The 22,634-nt window shown below is 40.0% G+C and overlaps 1 protein-coding gene across 4 annotated transcripts in view; it reads right to left on the minus strand.

Moving 5' to 3' along the window:
- Positions 1-22,634, minus strand: part of ubr3 (ubiquitin protein ligase E3 component n-recognin 3) — a 323,662-nt gene that overhangs the window by 18,508 nt on the left and 282,520 nt on the right. For all 4 annotated transcript variants that reach the window (XM_067987503.1, XM_067987502.1, XM_067987501.1 and 1 more), the window contains 5 exons: positions 21,948-22,055; positions 18,622-18,747; positions 10,287-10,469; positions 3,763-3,972; positions 2,296-2,435 (listed from right to left, as the gene is read on the minus strand). In XM_067987503.1, coding sequence (XP_067843604.1) covers positions 2,296-2,435; positions 3,763-3,972; positions 10,287-10,469; positions 18,622-18,747; positions 21,948-22,055 — 767 coding nt within the window. The remainder of the gene's footprint in view (positions 1-2,295; positions 2,436-3,762; positions 3,973-10,286; positions 10,470-18,621; positions 18,748-21,947; positions 22,056-22,634) is intronic.

Consider the following 22,634-nt stretch of genomic DNA (forward strand, 5'->3'; position numbering starts at 1 on the left):
GCATGAAAAATCTTTCTGGTCTGTATGGGTCTACTAACTGGCTAAACTCACTGAGCCATGGTAAAAGACTTTCAATCGGTGAAAATGAAGTTCCAGGGTACTAATGCCTGCAACAGTGGGGAGCACCCAATGGAAGATGATCCTGTGAAGGCTTGAATTAATACCTCTATGGAGTTAGCAAAAACCCAGTTTGTATAAAACATCAGGACCCCTTGGGCCATGGTCTTTTCATATTTCTGATTGACAGCTCAAATAAGCCAGTTGCCTAGCTGAGGATGGATGTGTATTTGTTTTATTTGGAGGGTGGCTGCCACCACTTAAAAGCACTTGATGAACATTCTTGGTGCTGAAATCAAGCTGCTTATTCCCTGTGCTTTAAAATTTCAAATTCTTTCAGTGAGAAATAAAAAAGTCTTATGCCTATGTAAAAGCACATTAAACTGAACTTCTACATTCACAAACATTTTCTTAAGAGTATTAAGTTAAGGAGGGGTCTGAAACCTCCTGTTTTTCTGATGGAAAACAAAATATTGAATGTTACTGTGTTTGTGGCCAAGATAACCTTTTTATGTTTTTAGATTTTAATAATTTTGAAATCGTCTCTGCAGCCAACATTTCCTTGATGCGATCTCTCTCAAATTGAATCAAGTTTTCTTCATTCATAAAAGAATCCCATTTGTCTGCACAGTGCTCCCCTTTTTCTCTTCTACTGATGGATAAACAAATAATGGAGGAGGCTGTAAAAGCAACTGCTGGAATACCATAGCAGGAGCACTGCAGGATTAGACATTTCCCTCCTCGCCGGGGTTCAAAAGACCAGGAAAACGAGATGTGATGGAGGCTACATTTCACGGATTGGATTTCCCCACACTAGCTCTATGAGGAATGTCAGACATATATACATGAAAGATAAAGATTCCTCACAGGCCATTAGGACAGTGTTGTCCAACATATTTGTCATGTGTGGCTAATTGGGAATCCAGATGTGGTTAATTGCATTTCTGATTTGTAAATAAAAAATGAGGCATAGACACGGTCTTGGGTTTATGATTTCAATACTCATTCGCATGGCATATGCATGTGTACCGTAACCTTTTTGTACATTTGTTGACTATTTAGTTGGTAGCCAAGCTGAGATTGCACTTTTCTTCACTGCATAATTGTTGAGTAAGTTGGTCAGTTTTCAGTAAGATGAGAAGCAGAGTGTGCAAGTGTTTTTTGATTGTTGCGAGTGCTTTACTTCCTTGGTTACTGAATGGTGGTAAATGTTTGTTAAGTAAATGTACACATGTGAAATACATTTACCTGTATTGTGTATGTAAGGCATTTTCTATTAAAATTAGTGCATGTGGCTGAAACAGTATCACTGTGGCCACACCTGTGGCTAGTCAGTAATTTCTATTGGACAACACTTTAGGACAATGTTGTACATGGACAATGTGAGTCTCAGTTTATCTTGATTTTTTTTTTGTCAGAGCTAAAGTTTGATATGATCAAAACATTTTCAAGCAAAACAATAAGCACTCAGATGTGGAGCAAAAGATGACCAACCTACTCAACAGTTATGTACATAGGAACAGGAGTAGGCCTCGAGCCAGTTCCACCATTCATTTACATCATGCCTGATCTGTAACTCAACTCCGTTTACCCGACTTTGATCCATATCCCTTGATACCCATAACCTAACAAAAATCTTTCAATCTCAGTCTTGAAAATTTAAATTTAACCAGTATCTATAGTTTTTTGGAGGAGAAAGTTCCAGGTTTCCACTACCCTTTGTGTGAAAAAGTGCTTCCTGATTTCACTCCTGAATGGCCTGGCTCTAATTTTAAGATTGTGCCCCCTTGTTCTGGATTCCCCTACCAGAGGAAATAGTTCTCTGTATCTACCCTATCGAATCCCTTTATAATTTTAAAGACCTCGATTAGATCACTCTTCAACCTTCTAAACTTAAGGGAATACAACCCATGTTTATGCAACCCGTCCTCATAATTTAACCCTTTAAGGGTAGATTCAATATAGGTATCATTCTGGTGAATCTGTGCTGTACCATTTCCAGGGCAAATATATGGACATTAATGAATCAGTTACATTTTTAGGACAATACGACAGCTTCATGGTTACTTATACAAGGTTTTTAAATTGAAATTCTCAAACTGCCACGATTTGAACTCTCATTCTCTGGATTATTTGTCCAGGAACATAACCATTATGCGACCGTACCCTGCATGTACTACATGTATGCATATCAGAAATACTACTCCTAAATCAAGAATCATTGCTGAAATGTTTTACCTTAGATCTCTGTCCTCTTCACCATGAGTATCAAGGTAAACAGATCCCCACAAGCAAAACCGGTGCCCACGAATGACGATGATTACGGAGGCATTAATCAGAAGGAATATTCCGGTTCCTGCTCCACAGTTCTGGGAGTGCTGATATATATTTTAAAAAGATTTAGAATTTAGTATTTCCTGCAAATATTTATTCCTAAATTTAACCAAATTAACAAAGACAATCAGGGTAATTTTCATTTTGGGCACGGGTGGAAAACTGATAGCTGCTGTCAACCATCTGTTTACACTCTGCCTGATTTTTCTTTCATTGACTTCAATCCAATCCATAATCTGTAGTTTTCTAGTCATGTCAAAGTGAAAACTACCTCCAAGATCTGTGACAGTAATGTTACGGAAGTTAGCTCTTTGATCAAGCACAGTTAACATTATAATATACCGATTCAATTTTGAAAGCCATGTATCAGTTTCACCATTCTTTTTATCTAAAAATTCTTTATACAGTTCATTGCATATCTTTACTTGAAGAATAGGGGATCTCTAAAAAGAGCCAACAGCGCCATGTTTAAGTTCATGTCTAAGAGAGAATAGGCCCCTATAAACAGCTGACCAACTATTAAAAAAAACTCAATTTCCTATGAGATAATTGTGAATATTTGGAAATTTTCTAGGAGTACAGTGTAGCATTAAAACATGAAATGTTGACTGCTACCCATAGTAGAAGAACATCCAGTGGCCAGGAAACTATCTTCAATTGAGTAGGTGTGAAGACCCACAATTTCAGGTTGCCGTTTGCATCCCAAATCATTGCAATAATGGCGAGCAAAGGTCAACAACAACTTGCATTAATGTAGCACCTTTAATGTAGAAAAAGGTCAGGGGTGGGGGAGAAAAAAATCAGATGGTAAGCCATTCAAGGTGATTTCATTTATCTCCCAGAACTAGCATAGTGGAACATCATAGGCTACAACTATACCTTCTGGCCAGTGGAAGTGCTGCAACACCAACACTGGCAGGAAGGTGTAATTATAGTGCAACATGTTTACATTAAGTTTTCATAATAAATATGGGCATAAGAATTTATAATAGAAATATAAAACAACAACTTGCATTTATATAGTGCCTTTAACGTAGAAAAACTTCCCAAGGTACTTCATAGAGGCATAATTGGACAAAAATGGATGTCATGCTAAAAGAGGAGATATTAGGAGGGGTTGACCAAAAGCTTGGCCAAAGAGATGTGTTTTAAGGAGGGGTTTATAAAGAGGGGGAGGAATATTAAAATGACTTTTAAATGGGACTGAATTGCATCCGTGTGGCTAGGTCCAATTATCCCCCACCCTCTAACTGCTTCATGGAAGATTACACTTAATCTTGATTCCCCATGTGCAAAGCCACGGGAGATTGACTAGCTAAACCAAAGATTCACATTTGTCCTAAACTATTAAAATGTATTTCTTTTACTTACCAGTACACATTCACAATAGCTTTGCTGTTTACAGCATTGACCTTTGAGGCACACAAAGGTACCACACACTAGACAAAGAGCTGGATCCTTTGGCACCTTTGAACAGTGAACACAGGCTTTACAATGATAGTATTGAAAGATGGTATTGTAATTCTCAGGTAGCTGAAGAAGACATGGTAAAGCCCACTGTGGATCCTGAACAAGTAGATTCTGAAAGAAGTATAAAGAAAATGTTTTAGTCTCAAAGTTACTTTGACATTATTGCCAGTAACATGTCAAGATCAAAGGCACCTTTATTGCAATGCTTGTCTGAGGGAAACGTCACTAAAGTTACTTCCTGCAATCTCCATGAACAGGCGATCCTAGACTGGGTATTGTGCAATGAGAAAGGATTAATTAACAATCTTGTTGTGCGGGGTCCCTTAAGGAAGAGCGACCATAATATGATAGAATTTCTCATTAAGATGGAGAGTGAAGTAGTTGAATCTGAAACTACGGTCCTGAATCTAAATAAAGGAAATTACGAAAGTATGAGGTGCGAGTTGGCTATGATAGATTGGGGAACTTTACTAAATGGGATGACGGTGGATAGGCAATGGCTAATATTTAAAGAATGTGTGCAGGAATTACAACAATTATTCATTCCTGTCCGACACAAAAATAAAACAGGAAAGATGGCTCAACCGTGGCTTATAAAAGAAATTAGGGATAGTATTAGATCAAAAGAGGAGACATATAAAATTGCCAGGAAAAGCGGCAAGCCTGAGGATTGGGAGCAGTTTAGAATTCAGTAAAGGAGGACAAAGAGATTGATTAAGAGGGGAAAAATAGAGTATGAGAGTAAACTAGCAGGGAACATAAAAACTGACTGTAAAAGCTTCTATAAATATAGCAAGAGAAAAAGATTAGTGAAGACAAATGTAGATCCCTTACAGTCAGAAATGGGGGAAATTATAATGGGGAACAAAGAAATGGCAGAACAATTAAACACATACTTTGGGCCTGTCTTAACAAAGGACACAAATAACCTGCCAGAAATGTTAGGGAACCAAGGGTCTAGTGAGAGGGAGGAACTGAAGGAAACCAGTATTAGTAAAAAAATAGTGCTAGGGAAATTAATGGGGCTAAAGGCTGACAAATCCCCAGGGCCTGATAATCTACATCCCAGAGTACTAAAAGAAGTGGCCTTAGAAATAGTGGATGCATTGGTGATCGTCTTCCAAAATTCTATAGACTCTGGAACAGTTCCTACAGATTGGAGGGTGGCAAATGTAACCCCACTATTTAAAAGGAGGGAGAGAAAAAAACAGGGAATTACAGGCCAGTTAGCCTAACATCAGTAGTGGGGAAAATGCTGGAGTCTATTATAAAAGATGCGATAACAGAACATTTGGAAGGCATTAATGGGATTGGACAAAGTCAGCATGGGTTTATGAAAGGGAAATTATGCTTAACAAATCTACTGGAGTTTTTTGAGGATGTAACTAGTAGAATAGATAGGGGAGAACCAGTGGATGTTGTGTACTTGGATTTTCAGAAGGCTTTTGATAAGGTCCCACACAAGAGGTTAGTGTGCAAAATTAAAGCACGTAGGATTGGGGGGAATATACTGGCATGGACTGAGAATTGGTTGACAGACAGGAAACAGAGAGTAGGAATAAATGGGTCTTTTTCCGGATGGCTAGCTGTGATTAGTGGGGTACCGCAGGGATCAGTGCTTGGGCCCCAGCTATTCACAATATATATCAATGATTTGGATGAGGGAACTAAATGTAACATTTCCTAGTTTGCAGACGACACAAAGCTGGGGTGGAATGTGAGCTGTGAGGAGGATGCAAAGAGGCTCCAATGTGATTTAGACAAGTTGGGTGAGTGGACAAGAACATGGCAGTTGCAGTGTAACGTGGATAAATGTGAGGTTATCCACTTTGGTTGTAAAAACAGAAAGGCAGATTATTATCTGAATGGTGATAGATTGGGAAAAGGAGAGACCTGGGTGTCCTTGTACACCAGTCGCTGAAAGCGAGCATTCAGATGCAGCAAGCAGTTAGGAAGGCGAATAGTATGTTGGCCTTCATTGCGTACAGGAGCAGGGATGTCTTACTGCAGTTATACGGGGCCTTGGTGAGACCACGTCTGGAGTATTGTGTGCAGTTTTGGTCTCCTTATCTGAGGAAGGATGTCCTTGCCATGGAGGGAATGTCACGAAGGTTTGCCAGACTGATTCCTGAGATGGCAGGACTGACGTATGAGGAGAGATTGTGTCAACTAGGCCTATATTCACTAGAGTTTAGAAGAATGAGAGGTGATCTCATTGAAACATATAAAATTCTAACAGGACTAGACAGACTAGATGCAGGGAGGATGTTCTCGATGGCTGGGGAGTCCAGAACCAGGGGTCACAGTCTCAGGATATGGAGTATGCCATTTAGAACCGAGATGAGGAGAAATGTCTTCACTCAGAGGGTGGTGAACCTGTGGAATTCTCTGCCACAGAAGGCAGTGGAGGCCAAGTCATTAGATGTATTCAAGAAGGAGATAGGTATATTTCTTAATGCCAAAGGGATCAAGGGATAGGGGGGAAAAAGCGGGAACAGGGTACTGAGTTAGACGATCAGCCATGATCATTTTGAATGGCGGGGCAGGCCCGAAGGGCCGAATGGCCTCCTCTTGCTCCTATTTTCTATGTTTCTATGTGAGACATGAAAATTATTAGGCTTAAATGGTAGACTTAAATATCTTTATCAGAGGCAATCCACTGACGTGCATCCTCTGAAAACTTTCAATACTAAGAAGAAGGCAATGGGAAGTTCCCTTTACTAACAACATTATTCGTTGAAATTGATCTCTACAAAATTCTAGTGCAATTCCCACATGGCGATATGGATGTATACAAGCTTTAGGTCTATGGTAACTAACTAGACCCCTAGGCTCACTACTGACGTAAAACCATCTCCAATTTTTCTTGTTTTAGAAATCTGTTCAGGATTAAGATCCAGGAATGGAATGATGACCACCTGTCTTCTGCAGACTACAAAACTACGGTTTCCTGTTTGGGGTGAAGCCTGGAGAGCTTCTTGAGGATCAGACCTCAGGCTTTCCATCAATGACTCACCATATATTCCCAGCCCATCCAGGACACATGTAGGAACTCCCATTAGTGGTTTGTCTATCTCAGTGGAATAATGCTGCTACCACAATATGGTCCCACAGTTGGTCTGTTCCGACCACCCCATGGAATCCATAGTGCTTGTGAAATGTAGAGAGTAACCATCTCTAATAGTCTCTTAGACCCATAAGTCTGCAGTAATCCTTCTCCATATAGCTTTGTGGGAAGTCCTACCTGGTTCCCAGGTGGGAGGGGAATATCCAACCAGTCATTGGTGGGGGGGGAGGTCTAAGACACCAGACCCACAGGAGGGTGTGGATTAAAATGGAGATATCTGAGCATGGATATCCTCAAAAGCAAGATGACATTGGTTATGATGCATATTACCCCAGGCTTAGCCTGCCAGTTAAACAAAGGCTCTCGTAAGGGGATCCTGCTTTTCATCCCTATCATAGCAGACACGTTCTGCTGGGTTTTCTAAGAGTTCCAGCCGTTCATCTACCTGTTCCATGAAAATATCTTTCCTGTCAAAGGGTAGTTGTAATACTACTACTGAAGCTATCTATAGTGCAATGCTAAATGCAGCCATGCAATCTGCAGAGCAATACCCTGAAAGTCAGAAATCACACTGCAGAGTCCAGGTTATGGATTGCTAATTCCCATTGCACGTGTTAACCTGCAATTTTACCTTCAATAAGATGCAGCAACTGACTTCGGAAAATGAGGGACCTTTGGTCTCCAGTTTCTAGTATGAATATCGCTGAGATCATGGCTGTTGATTCTGCAGTCACTAACATTCTTGCTAAGGGAGTCAAATTAGTCATGCATGTGCTCCGTGAATCTATGGTATACTGTCTAGCAAAAGATGCCAAATTTTCCGCTGCTTCCTCGAATATTTTCGAGGAACCCTGTGAATGCCTTAGAGGAGGAGCCCTCAATAAAAAGATATACAGAGATAGGTTACCCTATCCTCCACAGTGGTGGCGGGGGTGGGGTCTGGGAATTCAAAGCCAGGCTTGGTTAGAGATATTTTCTTGGGTTATGATTTGAGGGGGGCTCTCAATGTCCTCATGGGAATATTTATACCTTGTTTTTCCTATTTATGCGGAGGTACAATCTAAAAGGTACCCAGTGCCAACTGTCACTGCAGTTGCTTCAGTGTTACTGTTCAGGGATCTCTGAGCTGAGGAATCCCTCCCTGAGGCAAGTTCCATATTACTAAGCCAATAGATCCCTCCTAGGAGGGATCAGGTATATTCTGTCCCCGATTAATATAGAATTTGATGCTGATGTCTCAGTGCCAACATTTTTTGGCCAATAGTAGGTAGTGCTATTGGATTCTCAGCACAGAGAGGCATCTCAGCGTTGTCCACACCAGTGAGTCCTTGGCATCAATTAAAGTTGTTGGGTCCCTGGTACAGTGTGATGCTGATGTAAGTTCAGTGATGCCCAACTAGGTGTGGTTAGATTTTCTAGACTTGCTGTACTCGCCTATCTTGTTCTGAATAATGTGGGACACACTACAATCATTCCTTATGGATACATTGAAACTGAGGTAAAGTTGGCAAGCCACAGTGTAATGTTTGGGTTACGAACGGTTTATGCAATAATCATAAACAACAAATATAGGCTATTGCATTTTGCATAGGTTTGTTTACCTTTGATATGGTTGTCTAGGAAGCCAAGGCTTGGTCATCACTGGTGTTAACATATGTCCCAAGAAACTGGAGGGGGGAGGAGGGAAGTGAAAAATGTCAGGACAGGCTGAGAGGGAGGGGGATAAAGATTCCAGCAGGAACTGAGAAGGGGAAGACTGGTTGTATGAACTTGCAAGGGGAGGAGAGTGCTGGTGTCAACTAAGGAGAAAGGGGAGAGAAATGACGTGAACTTGGGAAAGGAGGTTGCATGTAGACAAAGTATCTCTGTGAATTAGGGGCAGATAGCTAGGAGGGGCTGCCTTTGGGAAGGGAGAAGAAAGACTGTTGAGGTAATATTTTGAGAATTGATGGCCTGGTTGATCTATTGAAAATGGATAAACCCAAATTTCACTTTAAAAAAATCAAATCAGTTGTGATGTAAATTGTGTTTAAAATGAATCAGAGTGCACCATTTTTGTTCTAACATTTCAAAGCTTTGAATCGGCTATTTTTAATGGTTTATGAATTTTGCTTCTTAAAAAGGGCTGGATATTCTGTTCTAATATTTAAGCAGTGTATCAAATCTCTTCATATATTGAAGCATTTTATAACTGTTTTCTTGGAAAAATATATGTTCTTCCACAGCCATCACTTTTCATGTTGATACAGTATCTGCTACTGCTCCAGTTGTTAAGATCTTTCATTTACTTAAGTGTCAGTTGTGCTAGTCTTTTCATACATCCCCCATCACACCATGTGAAAGCCAAGCTAATCCACTTGGACTACTCAATCAAGACTGATTTTATTCACTGCCTACTGCAGCTCCTCCATCAATTGATTTTGAAACTGGGGTGACCAGTGCTCAAGTGATTTACTGTCTTGTGAATGCTAAGACAATGTACTTCTTGGCTGTGTAGTAACTTCATCTAATAGACTCTAAAGGATCAATGTTTCAGGAATTAAAAAAAAGTATCTCTCTGAAAGGTTCATATTAATGCATATTTTAGCAGGAAAATTTGATAACTGAACTCACAGGTGAAAATGGCAAACCTTAAATAGCTATATTTTTTCATTTGACATTGTATGCACACTAATAATCAAATAATATGAAACCAGACCTGTACCGGGGAAGAGCTGTCCAAACATTTGCAGGTGAATATGTGAGTTGATGTTGGGATGGTCTTTATTTAAATACTCAATTTAGGGGGATACAGGCAATACAATTTACTATTTCTGATGTCTCTGACTTTGGAAAGGAGGAATACAGGTTACAAAATATATTAGGATATATATATACCAAATAATCAACAAAGCTTTCACTTTATAATGTTTCCTTTCTATATTTTATATGCCACCAGAACTAAAAAAAAGCAAGCAAAGGTTGCACGTCATTAGCACCGTGTGTGCACTTCTTCACAGGGACTGCTGTTCATTACCCTCTCCCATTCTTCTTCCTCTGGGCTACATTAGACCAAAGGTCTTCAGAAATGGAGATCAGCAATTATCTTAACCAGCTGCTCTCCATCCTCTATGGGAAACATATCATCATTTACAATAATGTCTGGTGTTCCCTTCCGAATTAAACTCCCTAGAGTCACTTATGTACCAACATAAAAGTATAATAAGGTTGCAGCCTGGTAGCTCGCGTGGAAAACAGCTGATATTCAACTGGAACTTAGAGACAAGTAAACGGCATAAAAATCAAAAGGCGAAAGCAAACATTTATGAAATATATTACAAAGTAGATATGCTATGAAAAGCACAACAGTTAATCTTACCATTACTTGTTCTGAATGACTCTCTGCAGAAGTCGTTACGTCCAAGCACCACTGAGATATAACATCTAGAGCGTCTACTGGCCATTCAAGGCAGGAGGAACTATTGACCTCATCACTTGACTGAAGAGAGGACGGCAGTAACCCAAGATAGCTGGCAAGCATCCCAAATTCTTCTTCTGTTCGCTTATAAATGAGGAGGAAAAAAGTCATTTTTACATAGACCATCTGTTGTAATAAACTGCTGAGGCAATAAACTATAAAATACATTAATCTGACATCAGTCATTAAATGCAAACATCATGACAGTTTCATGGTAGCATGATTTCATGATGATGATGATGATGATACACTGCTAATGGAAAATGAGTAGGCAAATAGGACAATTGACACTCTAACCATTCACAAAATATTTTGATATGCTTTACATATTCCATAATTACACAAAAGGTTAGTAAAAACTTTTTAAAAATCAAATATAAATTATGCATACTTCACTTTTTGTCAAATTATTTTAATATAACTAGAAAAGTGATGGTAGAATAAAAATGAGAAAAAATATTTTTGAAAGTGACTCAAAAGGGAGAAAAAGTAGATAAGCATTAAAGGGTAAACACTTATTTTAAGAATTAACCTGAATGTAGGTTTAATTTATCCGATAGTGTGAGTTACTATCTTAAGATGTAGATCCTGAATTTTCATTGATGACAGAATTTCTGTATCAACGATAAATAACTACTCAAGCTTGTAGTATATGAACAGTTGGTGTCTGCACTGAGAGCTGCTACACTAAATAAAGCATGCCAAACTATGGAAACACCCTTCTCGCCAAACACAGTTACCACTAAGAACTTTTTTGTGGCAATAACATAATCTCACTGTTCAGATGTTTGCTATAAACCATTGGTTTTCAGCTTTTGGCTAAGAATATCATCCAAACCCAATTAAATACCATATTTTCACTATCGGGTAGCCATTATTCTTAACTTCATCACAGGCTAATTGACAGGGAATTCGGTTTAAATGGGAGGCTAAGTACTTACATACTTACTAATCTTGTCCAGTTCACAGGTGATAGTAACATTCCTAACAATAAAACCCTGGGTCTGAATTTTCATATTTGGCGAGAGTATGTAAAAATTATGGATACGAGAACTTGAGATTTACAAACAGACACATGGGGGTGATTTTAGGAGGCAAATGCGGGTGCATTGGGGGCGGGGGGCCTCCGAAAATCGCGCAAATCCCATTCGGTTTCAGAAGCTGGCTCCAAACTGCCGGCTCCAACCCGCTGGCTTCCGAGTTTCCCAGGGACCCACCTGTGTGCGCGTGGGCGACCCAAAACCGGAAGTCCCGTCGGCAATTAAAGCCAGCAGGATGACAGTTAAAGAGCCAAATGTACCTCACTCAGGTACTTAAGGCACTTTACCTGTGACAGATGAAAGGATTAGAAAGATTTTTTTTTTAAACTTACCTGGGCGGCTTGCCCACTGCTTCTGATTCACGCCTGGTAAAACCAGACATGAAGGGCCGGATCGGGGAACAAGAAACAAAATAAATTAAATAAAAAAACATGCAATGAAGTGAAAACATTAAATGCATCTACCTTTGAAACCTGCTCCGATGTCTGATGTCTCCCGCTCCGATGTCCCCGTCTTCACCCTCCCGTTGTCCCCCTCCCTGATCTTCCCCTCTCCCCCGCCCCCCACCCCGGTCTTCCAGTCCAGCGCCTGATCTTCCATTCTCCCCCCACCCCAGTCTTCCAGTCCAGCGCCAGATGACGTCTGGCTCTCTCTCTTTCTCTTTCCCACCCCCACCCCCACCCCCACCTCGAGTTGCAGCTCCTGATGGCAGCCAGCCTGTCAATCAGGCTAGCTGCCGGGTGCGAAACCCAGAGAGGATGTTAACCACTATCAATCAACGTGCGATCGCGTCGGAAACGGTAAGTTTGGTTCATGTGGGTTTGCCACGCGTCCAATCCCCCCTCCCCCCTCCTCCCCCCACCCGCCCGCTGCCATCCCACCTCCCCGCTAATATCGGGGCCATACAGTTGGAAACAGTTATGCCCAAAAGGCTGGCAGAAAATAATTGTTGAGCTTGGTAATAATTCAATGCAATTATTGTTGCTGGGAATCCACAGCATTTACAACAAATCCACTAATGTGTCACGCAGAGTATTTTGGCTGATTTTCCAAAAGGCACACTGCGATATCAACTAATGAGATTCTTCTTGCTTTAGATTTTATGAGGGTATGAAATCCAACAATTCATCCCTTACTGCTCTTAGATATGTACCAATGCTGTACAGTGGCTCATAAATGAGATTCGATCTGAGCAATAGTAGAATGACATTACAACTTGCCCTAACTATGCTTTATAGATTTCCAGTTGGTGCAATAATTTATTTCTAACTAACACAAGAATGTACTTATTCAACACCAGGAGTTTAATTGCAATATAGTAAAGATAGAGCAAAGGTTAACAATTTATGTTAACCAGGTAATCTGATTGATATCAGCAGACCCTGGAATACTTTCCATTTAGAACGTCCATTCTCCTAAATAGAAAGTAATATTAGATTCTGATTGGGGCAAAAAATCTGAACTGCTACTAGTTTTTAATTTACCTGTTATTCTCTGGCTCCATGAAAAACAGTTGTGAACCCTCCAATCAGATCCCAACATTGTCCATGCTAGACACATGACACCACAGATCAATCAGATCATTGAGAAAAATGGTCAAACCTTCTTCAGCCATTATAATTTCCGTCCCACCCTTTCCCTTCCATTAATCCTCCCCCTGGGCATTTTACCCACTCTGTCTAATCTTTGTTCCCTTCCAGAACCACCCACTGTACTCTAAATCTGCTTTATGTCTATCAGGGCCACTCAGAGTGCTCCCTATGCGGCTCCGCTGCCTTCTACCGAGGTTCTCCCAAGTACTCCACATCTTGTTTTTCCCTACTTCCAGGCACATCTTAAGTGCTTCAGTTCTGCTCCCTCCCACGCCTGACTTCAGTACTCCAGCTCCACTCTCCTTGTCTGCCCCGAATGCAGCAGCTATTTCTGCCCAACTCAACCCTGACTGCACCAGCTTCCTTGTTACTGAGGGTACTAAGTTAGGCGATCAGCCATGATCATTTTGAATGGCGGAGCAGGCCCGAGGGGCCGAATGGCCTACTATTGCTCCTATTTTCTATGTTTCTATGTTCCCACCTAACTCTGAAGATTGGTGGAAATTAAGCACTGGAGGAAAAAAAGACCAAAAGAGAGAAAGGGAGACAAAGTAAAAGAGCGGCAAAGAGAAAGATGGAGAGAAAGATAGAGAAAGAAAGACAAACGGGAAAGACAAAGTGAATGAAAGTAAGAAACATGAGCGGATATAGAGAGGCTGCACGAAGGAAGAGGGCGAGAAAAAGAGAGACAAACCTAGAGGTGACTATAAAAGAAAGTATGAGGCAAAACGAAAAAGAAAAAAAAACACGCTTAAAAGGGAGAACATTAGATTAGAAAATATTCAGAGATATAGAGGAAGCAAAAAATAATTACAAGTGGCAGATGAGCACAGGCAAGTTACAGGGAAAGAGTAACATACTTTTCTTTTTTCTCTCCATGAACAATAGTTATACTTTATTGTAAGTAGTTTTACGGCCAACAAACTGCTCAAACTGGAAACACATGTCAGTTTATGTACCTATGTTTGGAAAGACAGAGTAGTACACAAGAAAACATTGGCTTGAAAGTCTTCAGTATTAACACATTTTTGATATGCATTAGCCCTCCAAAGTGGTCTTTTTTCTTTTACGTGGTCTGAGAGAATTGGCAACATTTTTTACTCCACTGTAAAAATATGGGACTCTAGCATTCCTAGTCTGAAATCGTCAATCTTCCAAGCCACAGTTTTGTAAAAGTACAGACAGATACTTTTTAAAAAGTTGAACTAATTTAATTCTCTCAAGAAAATAAAATTAACTTCCAGCAACAACAGTTAGTCTCACCTCTTTTTCATATTATGTGCCAACACAAGGAAATAGTTTCAGCAAACCCAGTTTACAATTTACAAGAACTTGAAGTTCCTTCATTTTTTGGGCTCAAGATTAAAATTATTCAGTTTCAGCCAACCAGAAATTGAGTTCTGCAGTCACTGGGTAGGAAACCTCAAAATTTGTATAATAATAAATGCTGTCAGAGAACATCCAGTTACTTTTTATGTAAACTTCAAGCACTCATTTTGATACTCGTACATTGATTTCATAAATAACCTTCACAGGTAAGTTTTTACTTCCAATTTTCTCACCTGAAAGCTTTGACTCTTGCTGCGTATGGTTCCACAGGTTCTGGGCCCCCTACTGTAACTTGCCCAAGTAGCCATTTTCATGTCTGAGCCCAGAGGGTGTGCAAGGACACCACAGCTGAGTTTCATCATGTTCTCGCACGATGTCTACACATTTGTGCTTTCCAGCAGGGCTCACTGGATAGCAATCAGGAACAAGAACCCCGCTTAATTTTCCGCTATCTAATCCAGGAACACCGAGGCAAGCTGTAGAACTTATATTGCCACCGTGGCTGAGATCAGGGCCTGGAATTTCCTGCGTATCTACACTCAGAGGCACATGCAATCTGGGCACAAATCAAATACGCAGCTGAAAGATTGCGGAATTTTAGGCATAAGTAAGTTACGCACGCAAGTACAATACGCCCAATCGATACTCGATCAATCCCTCCGCTCAAATGCATCTCCACCCATAATAATAGCCATGCCCCCAAGTTCCAGAGCCTAATACGTGAGTTTCCAGCAATTGCGCTTGCTCAGAGGCTCTCTTCAAATTACAACCAGATTTTCAGGCACAACAGGAAAGTCATTTCTCTTTTTTTATTGACATTTTTTGAGCATTTTTTACAAAAAAAAGTTATCCTCACTGTACTTTCGGTTTCTTTGACTCCATTCTTAGGACACAAGTATGAATCACATTAAAAATTAAAAAGCTTCCCTGACTTCAGGTTCTTAAAGATGCTGTGCCTAATGTGCACGAATGGTTAAATAAGTTAAAACTTCAATTTTCACGCTAAAAGGCGAAAAATATGGTGTGAGTTCAGCGCTTTCTTTGGGCCATAATTGTTTACACTGATTCTTGCGTATTTTATGTTCGGGCGTATTCTAATGAGATTCGCAGGAAATTTGAGTGTAACTTGACATTGGCCGAATGGGCACGGGAATGGATGCATTTTTGGGTTTAAATTCCGGGTTGTGCCCAACGGCAGAAATTCCAGGTCTAGCTAACTAAGTACAGAATGGGAATTGAACCAATGACCTTTAAGTCTGTATGGCTTGGTTAATTATTGTCTTTAACGATACAGCCATCAGGAAGCTCACAATTAAGCTTTTATCACACTTATTCCTTGGTAGAAATGTAAAGTTAAATGGAAAATAAATTAATATGGCAAATAATCAATGAGTTCTTATTTTTCCAGGACCTTATCATCAGATTATATATAACACAATACATATGTTTATCTTTTAAAGTTAAGATTAGTTAATGAGATAGCACAACAGTGCTGGATCTAGTTCTGGGGTATCAAGTGGGGCAGGTGGTGCATGTTTCAGTGGGGGAGCATTTGGGGAACGGTGATCATAATATCATTAGGTTTAGAATAGTTATGGAGAAGGACAAGGAATAATCAAATGTGAAAGTACTTAACTGGAGGAGGGATAATTTCAGTGAGTTAAAAAGGGATCTTGCCCAGGTGGATTGGAATCAAAAATTCACAGGCAAAACAGTAATTGAACAATGGGAGGCCTTCAAGGAAGAGTTTGTTTGGGTACAGAGTAGACACATTCTTACGAGGGGGAAATGAAGGGCACACAAACCTAGAGCTCCCTGGATAACCAAAGACACAGAGATTAAAGTGAAACAGAAAAAGGCTTATGACGTATGTATGGTTCATAATACAGTAGAGAACCAGGCTAGATACAGAAAGTACAGAGATTTTAAAAAAAGGGAATAAGAGGGGCAAAGAGGGAGTATGAGACTAGGTCAGTGGCTAACATAAAAAGGAACCCAAAAGTCTTTTATAAACATATAAATTGTTAAAGGGTAGTCAAAGGAAGCGTGGGACTGATTAGGGATAAAAAGGAGATCTTCTTGTAGAGACATGGATGGGGTACTAAATGAATACTTTGCTTCTGTCTTCACTAGAGATGAGGATGCTATCACTGTAACAATAAAGGAGGAGGTTGTAGCGATATTGGATAGGATAAAAATAGATAAAGAGGAGGTACTTAAAAGATTGGCAGTACTCAATGTAGAAAAGTCACCTGGTCCAGATGGGATGCATTCTAGGTTACTGAGGGAAATAAGGGTGGAAATTGCGGAGGCTCTGACCACAATCTTCCAATCCTCCTTCGATATGAGGATGGTGCCGGAGCGCTGGAGGATTGCAAATGTCACACCCCTGTTCAAAAAAGGGGAGAGGGATAAGCCCAGCAATTACAGGCCAGTCAGCCTAACGTTCAGTGGTGGGGAAAGTTTTAGAGACAATAATCTGGGACAAAATTAATTGGCACTTGGAAAAGTATGGGCTAACAAATGAAAATCAGCATGGATTTGTTAAAGGAACATCGTGTTTGACTAACTTGATTGAGTTCTTTGTTAACAGAAAGGGTTCTTGAAGGTAGAGCAGTTGATGTTGTGCATATGGACTTTCAAAAGACATTTGATAAAGTATCATATAATAGATTTGTTAGCAAAATTAAAGCCCATAGGATTAAAGGAACAGTGGCAGCGTGGATATAAAATTGGCTAAGGGGCAGAAAGCAGAGTAGTGGTGAACGGTTGTTTTTCAGACTGGAGGGAAGTATACAGTGGTGTTCAACAGGGTTATTAGGACCATTGTACTTTTTGATATATATTAATGACCTGGACTTGGGTATAGAAGGTATAATTTTAAAGTTTGCAGATGACACGAAACTCGGAAATGTAGTAAACAATGTGGAGGATAGTAACAGACTTCAGGAGGACATTGACAGACTAGTGAAATTGGCAGACACATAGCAGATGAAATTTAACGCAGAGAAGTGTGAAGTGATGCATTTTGGTAGGAAGAATGAGGCGAGGCAATATAAACTAAATGGTACAATTTTAAAGGGGGTGCAGGAACAGAGAGACCTAGGGGTGCACATACACAAATTTTTGAAGGTGGCAGGACAAGTTGAGAAGGTTGTTAAAAAAAAAGCCTATTGGATCCTGGGCTTTATTAACAGAGGCATAGAGTACAAAAGCAAGGAAGTTATGCTAAACCATTATAAAACACTGGTTAAGCCTCAGCTGGAGTATTGTGTTCAATTCTGGGCACACACTTTAGGAAGGGTGTCAAGGCCTTGGAAAGGGTGCAGAAGAGATTTATTAGAATGGCATCAGGGATGAGGGACTTCAGTTATGTGGAGAGATTTTTTAAAATTCATTCATGGGATGTGGGCATCGCTGGCAAGGCCAGCATTTATTGCCCATCCCTAATTGCCCTTGAGAAGGTGGTGGTGAGCCGCCTTCTTGAACCGCTGCAGTCCGTGAGGTGAAGGTTCTCCCACAGTGCTGTTAGGAAGAGAGTTCCAGGATTTTGACCCAGCAACGATGATGGAACGGCGATATATTTCCAAGTCGGATGGTGTGTGACTTGGAGGGGAACATGCAGGTGGTGTTGTTCCCATGTGCCTGCTGCCCTTGTCCTTCTAGGTGGTAGAGGTCGCGGGTTTGGGAGGTGCTGTCGAAGAAGCCTTGGCGAGTTGCTGCAGTGCATCCTGTGGATGGTACACACTGCAGCCACAGTGCGCCGGTGGTGAAGGGAGTGAATGTTTAGGGTGGTGGATCGGGTGCCAATCAAGCTGGTGAAGCTGGGGTTGTTCTCCTTAGAACAGAAGGTTAAGGGGAGATTTGATAGAGGTGTTCAAAGTCATGAACAGTTTTGATAGAGTAAATAAGGAGAAACCGTTTCCAGAGGCAGAAGGGTTGGTAACCAGAGGTCACAGATTTAAGGTGATCGACAAAAGAGCCAGAGGCGACACGAGGAAACATATTTTTACACAGCGAGTTGTAATGATCTGGGATGCACTGCCTGAAAGGGTGGTAGAAACAGATTCAATAATAACTTTCAAAAGGGAATTGGATAAATACTTGAAGGGAAAATAATTACAGGGCTATGGGGAAAAAGCAGGGGAATTGGAATAATTGGATAGCTCTTTCAAAGATCCGGTACAGGCACAACGGGCTGAATGGCCTCCTCCTGTGCTGTACCTATTATGATCATGTTACACGCTGAATGGGGAGTTAGTGTGGTTGAAATACCTGACAACTGGGAAGATCATCACCAAACAGGTGCTGCTGAAGAAGGCTGGTAGTCCTGAGGAAAGGCAGACAGAACTGCTGGATACTGTATTCTATGGACTGAGGAGACCAGACACTGGTGCTAAGCTGATGAGTTAAAAAGAAAACAAAAACTCTTCATTTACTAGGTCATTTTTAAATAAATTCCAGAATTTTATGACTCTAAAGATATTTTAAAAATGAACACTGTATATATTATATATTGCAATTATGCAAATTTAGGAGTAGCGATCATGCACAAAACATAAGACAAAGTATTAAAATAATAACAGTGAACTCCATATTGTTTGATATTTTAAAAGTTCTACTGTTTCTTCATTTCCCAACTTACAGCACAGGTTAATATATTAAAATGGTCAACCATTAAAAATAAAATAAACATGAACACCCTCAAAAAATCTTCAACTGATTACATACTCTTCTTTTGTATTAAGCTTCATTTTTTTTTAAGTTTAGGTCTTTATATCTATTTTCTATGCCATATGGGAACCATTTAATAGTGCAGCAGACTGGAATTTATTACACAGTTGAGTCATTTGCTATTGTCACTTGCAGGGCGCAGCTATTGTAAACTGTTGATGCCTTGAGCTTAACATTGTGACTGGGCTAATTGTATCTTAGTTTGTGGAAAAGATGCTGTGTTTCACGTACGTGAGATGACAAGGATATATTTACTAAGTTTATGTGTTGTACAGATATTTATCCCAACACTCAAAAGAAACCCTCAAAAGAAACACTGGCTACCCTCGGACTCAAATGTCTTGTCTGTTACTTTACTCTCTTCAGCTGCAACATAAAAGCTTTCTAATTAATTCATTCAGCAAAATAGTACAAATATCGTCTGTCTCCGCCCTGCCTCAGCCTATCTGCTGTTGCTTTAATTATCTCCAAACTCTATTATTCCAATGCGCTCCTGGCTGGCCTGCCATCTTCCACCCTCCATAAACTTGAGTTCATCCAAAACTTTGCTGCATATCCTAACTCGCATCAAGTCCTGTTCACCCATCACCCTTGTGCTCGCTGACCTACACTGGCTCCCAGTCCAGCTATGCCTTGATTTTAAAATTTTCATCCTTGTGTTCAAATCTCTGCATGGCCTTGCCCCTTCCTACCTCTGTAACCTCCTCCAGCCCTACAACCCTCCAAGAACTCTGTGTTCCTCCAATTCTGGCCTCTTGTGCATCCCCGATTTCCTTCGCCCCACCATTAACGGCTGTGCTTTCAGCTGTCTGGGCCCTAAGCTCTGGAATTCCCTCCCTGAACCTCTCCGGCTCTCTACCTCTCTGTCCTCTTTTAAGATGATCCTTAAAACCTATCTCTTTGACCAAGCTTTTGGTTACCTGTCCTAGCATCGCCTTTTATGGCTCAGTGTCAAATTTGACTGATAACGCTCCTGTGAAGTGCCTTGGGACATTTTACTATGTTAAAGGCGCTATATAAATTCAAGTTGTTGTTGTTAAAAAAAATACTGCTTTTAAGCATTTTGCTGCAATGTGATTGGATAGAATTTTTTTTAGTGGAACATAGTTGGGGAGAAATTGAAATTGGAGAGAAATATTATTCATTATTTAATGATTCTATTATGCAACTAGAAAATAATCAAAATAAACTATTAGAAAAGAGAAAAACAGAGACTTAACAAATGAAGAAGAGGAAAATGAACGCACAGGTTCAACAGTCATAATGTAGGTAACGGACACAAGAAATGTTGTTATAAAAGTATACAGGAGCATTATGTAGGGTAAAACACAGCGTGTTATTATGTAATACTGCTATCGTCTTTGTTGATCGTTGGTTTCAGGGTGTTTTATATTGTGAGCATGTTCAGCCGTGATATCAACTTTCCCATTTGCTTCCGGCAGAGCCAGAGATGCTCCTGTGGCACGACAGTTTCTCCCTTTATACATCCCCAGAGTTCCTCTCTCTGTTTCTGCAACAATTTTGCGATTGCAATGGGAATTGTAGGTGATGACAAGGACAGAAAAATTTAGTACAAAATTTGCTCAACTGTTTGCCTCGAGAGGCACAACCCAGCCAGCTGGAGGATACAACTTTAGTCTAGGATGTTCAGAAGCTTAGTGGGGCATTTTGTAATGTTTGTGTGGGGGAGGGAGAAAAGTTGTTGTGGCCAAATTTATATGTCAGTTTTAAACAAGTTATATGTGTTGTCAAGTGACAAATTTTATTCTTGGGTGTTAATAATGGTGTGAGAAACTGTCATAGCAACTGTTATATTCAATTTTTTTTCACTAGAATGCAATTGTGTCTAATTTTTTTTCGTGGAACGTGACCAAAGAGAAAATTGAAATTGAGGAGAAAGGTTTCAGAGAGAAAAGCTATGAAGAACGACTTGATAAGCTAGGACTCTTCAAATATGTAAAGCAATAACTTGGAGGAGATCTTATAGAAAGGCATAAGATACTTAGTGGGATAAAGTAAACTTGAAACAGATACTTCAAGGCAACAAGCAAGAGGGCACGGTTTCACAACTGTGAAGGACAAATTTAGGAAAATTGCCAGAAAGTGTTTCTTTACACAGGGTGCAATCAAGAGCTGGAATGGTTGCCAGGAAGGTTAGTTGAGGCAAGGCATTGGACTTGCATCACATAAGTACAGCTGTGGAAACCATTTGATTCAATTAGCTCATCCTTCCACAGAAATATATCATCCATACAATTCTCTAACACAGCATTTAGCTGCCTCTTGATTGACTCCAGTTTTGCATCTACTATCCTAGTTGAAAGGCTATTTCAGGTATTGATGACTCTTTATATGAAGAAAGACTTCCTGACATCCTAAACTTGCCATTTACCAATTGTACTTATGTCCCTTTGTGCTACACAGCTAGTTTAACTTCAAAGAATGCCCTGAATTAACTATTTCTATTCCACTCAAAAACCTCCATAACGTCCTGTCTCATTCTCCCCCTTCCAAGGCTATGTAATATGAGTTTTTCTAACTTTTCCTCATAACCAAGTTCACTGACACTAGAGATCAGCCTTGTGGTTCTTCTCTATACTGCTTCTAAGGTTTGAATGTTTCCCACGTCCCTCTGTGACTAGACGTGCACTAAACAGCTTCAGTATGGTGGCCTAAAACTTATGTTCTGGGGATTTAGTGATAAAGCTTGGCCTTCTATTTCATTCAAAGAAACAGATAAATTATGTAATAGCAAGAAAATAGGGTCAATATTTTGGAAGGAAATAGGGTGGGTCTTCATTAAAATTTACCTTGTGAAGATGTCAAATGTAGCAAGCTCATATAGTACAGTTACTTTGTGTACATACCATTGATACTTGATCTGTGTCACTTGCACAGTAAAGCTTTCCTTTTGACAGTTCACCAATTATGTGGCTTAGTAATACTTCCCAGGATTTATCTGAATTACACATGATCTGTGAAAGTTTAAAAATAAAAAACAAACAAGATTTAGAAATGGTTATATGGTACAATGTCTAAATATAATAAACTATTATTCTAGGAAAATATAACAGGCATAGTATCATGATTGGAGTGAATTTTTTTTTGATGTGTGCTGTTGGTATAAAAAGAGCATAGACATGAAGGTGTCATTAATAAGGGTGTGAACATGTAAATAAAATTACAAATTTCAGTAGCTCAAACATGGCAACAAGTTGAACAGATGGGAAACTGATTAGTTTCAATACCGAGGGATCCAATAATCATTGCACTTGGGGGAAAGGGGAAGGAACATTAACTGATTTAAATCTAGATAGCAAAACACAATCCGTTTAGAACTTATGCGACTCAACTAACAGTAGCAATACTTAACACAGTGATACAGCAAACTGTTGAAACATGCTTGGAATCTACAATATCAAATGCAGTAGTATAAAGACATGATACAGAAACAATGGGCTTGGTTCACTCGAGAATTTCATGCAATGGCTTCTCTTCCCTCTCCCGCACTGTTACCTCTGGAGTGCCCCAAGGATCTATCCTTGGCCCCCTCC

Source organism: Heptranchias perlo, chromosome 7 (genome assembly GCF_035084215.1).
Source record: "Heptranchias perlo isolate sHepPer1 chromosome 7, sHepPer1.hap1, whole genome shotgun sequence".
NCBI classification, from domain to species: domain Eukaryota; kingdom Metazoa; phylum Chordata; class Chondrichthyes; order Hexanchiformes; family Hexanchidae; genus Heptranchias; species Heptranchias perlo.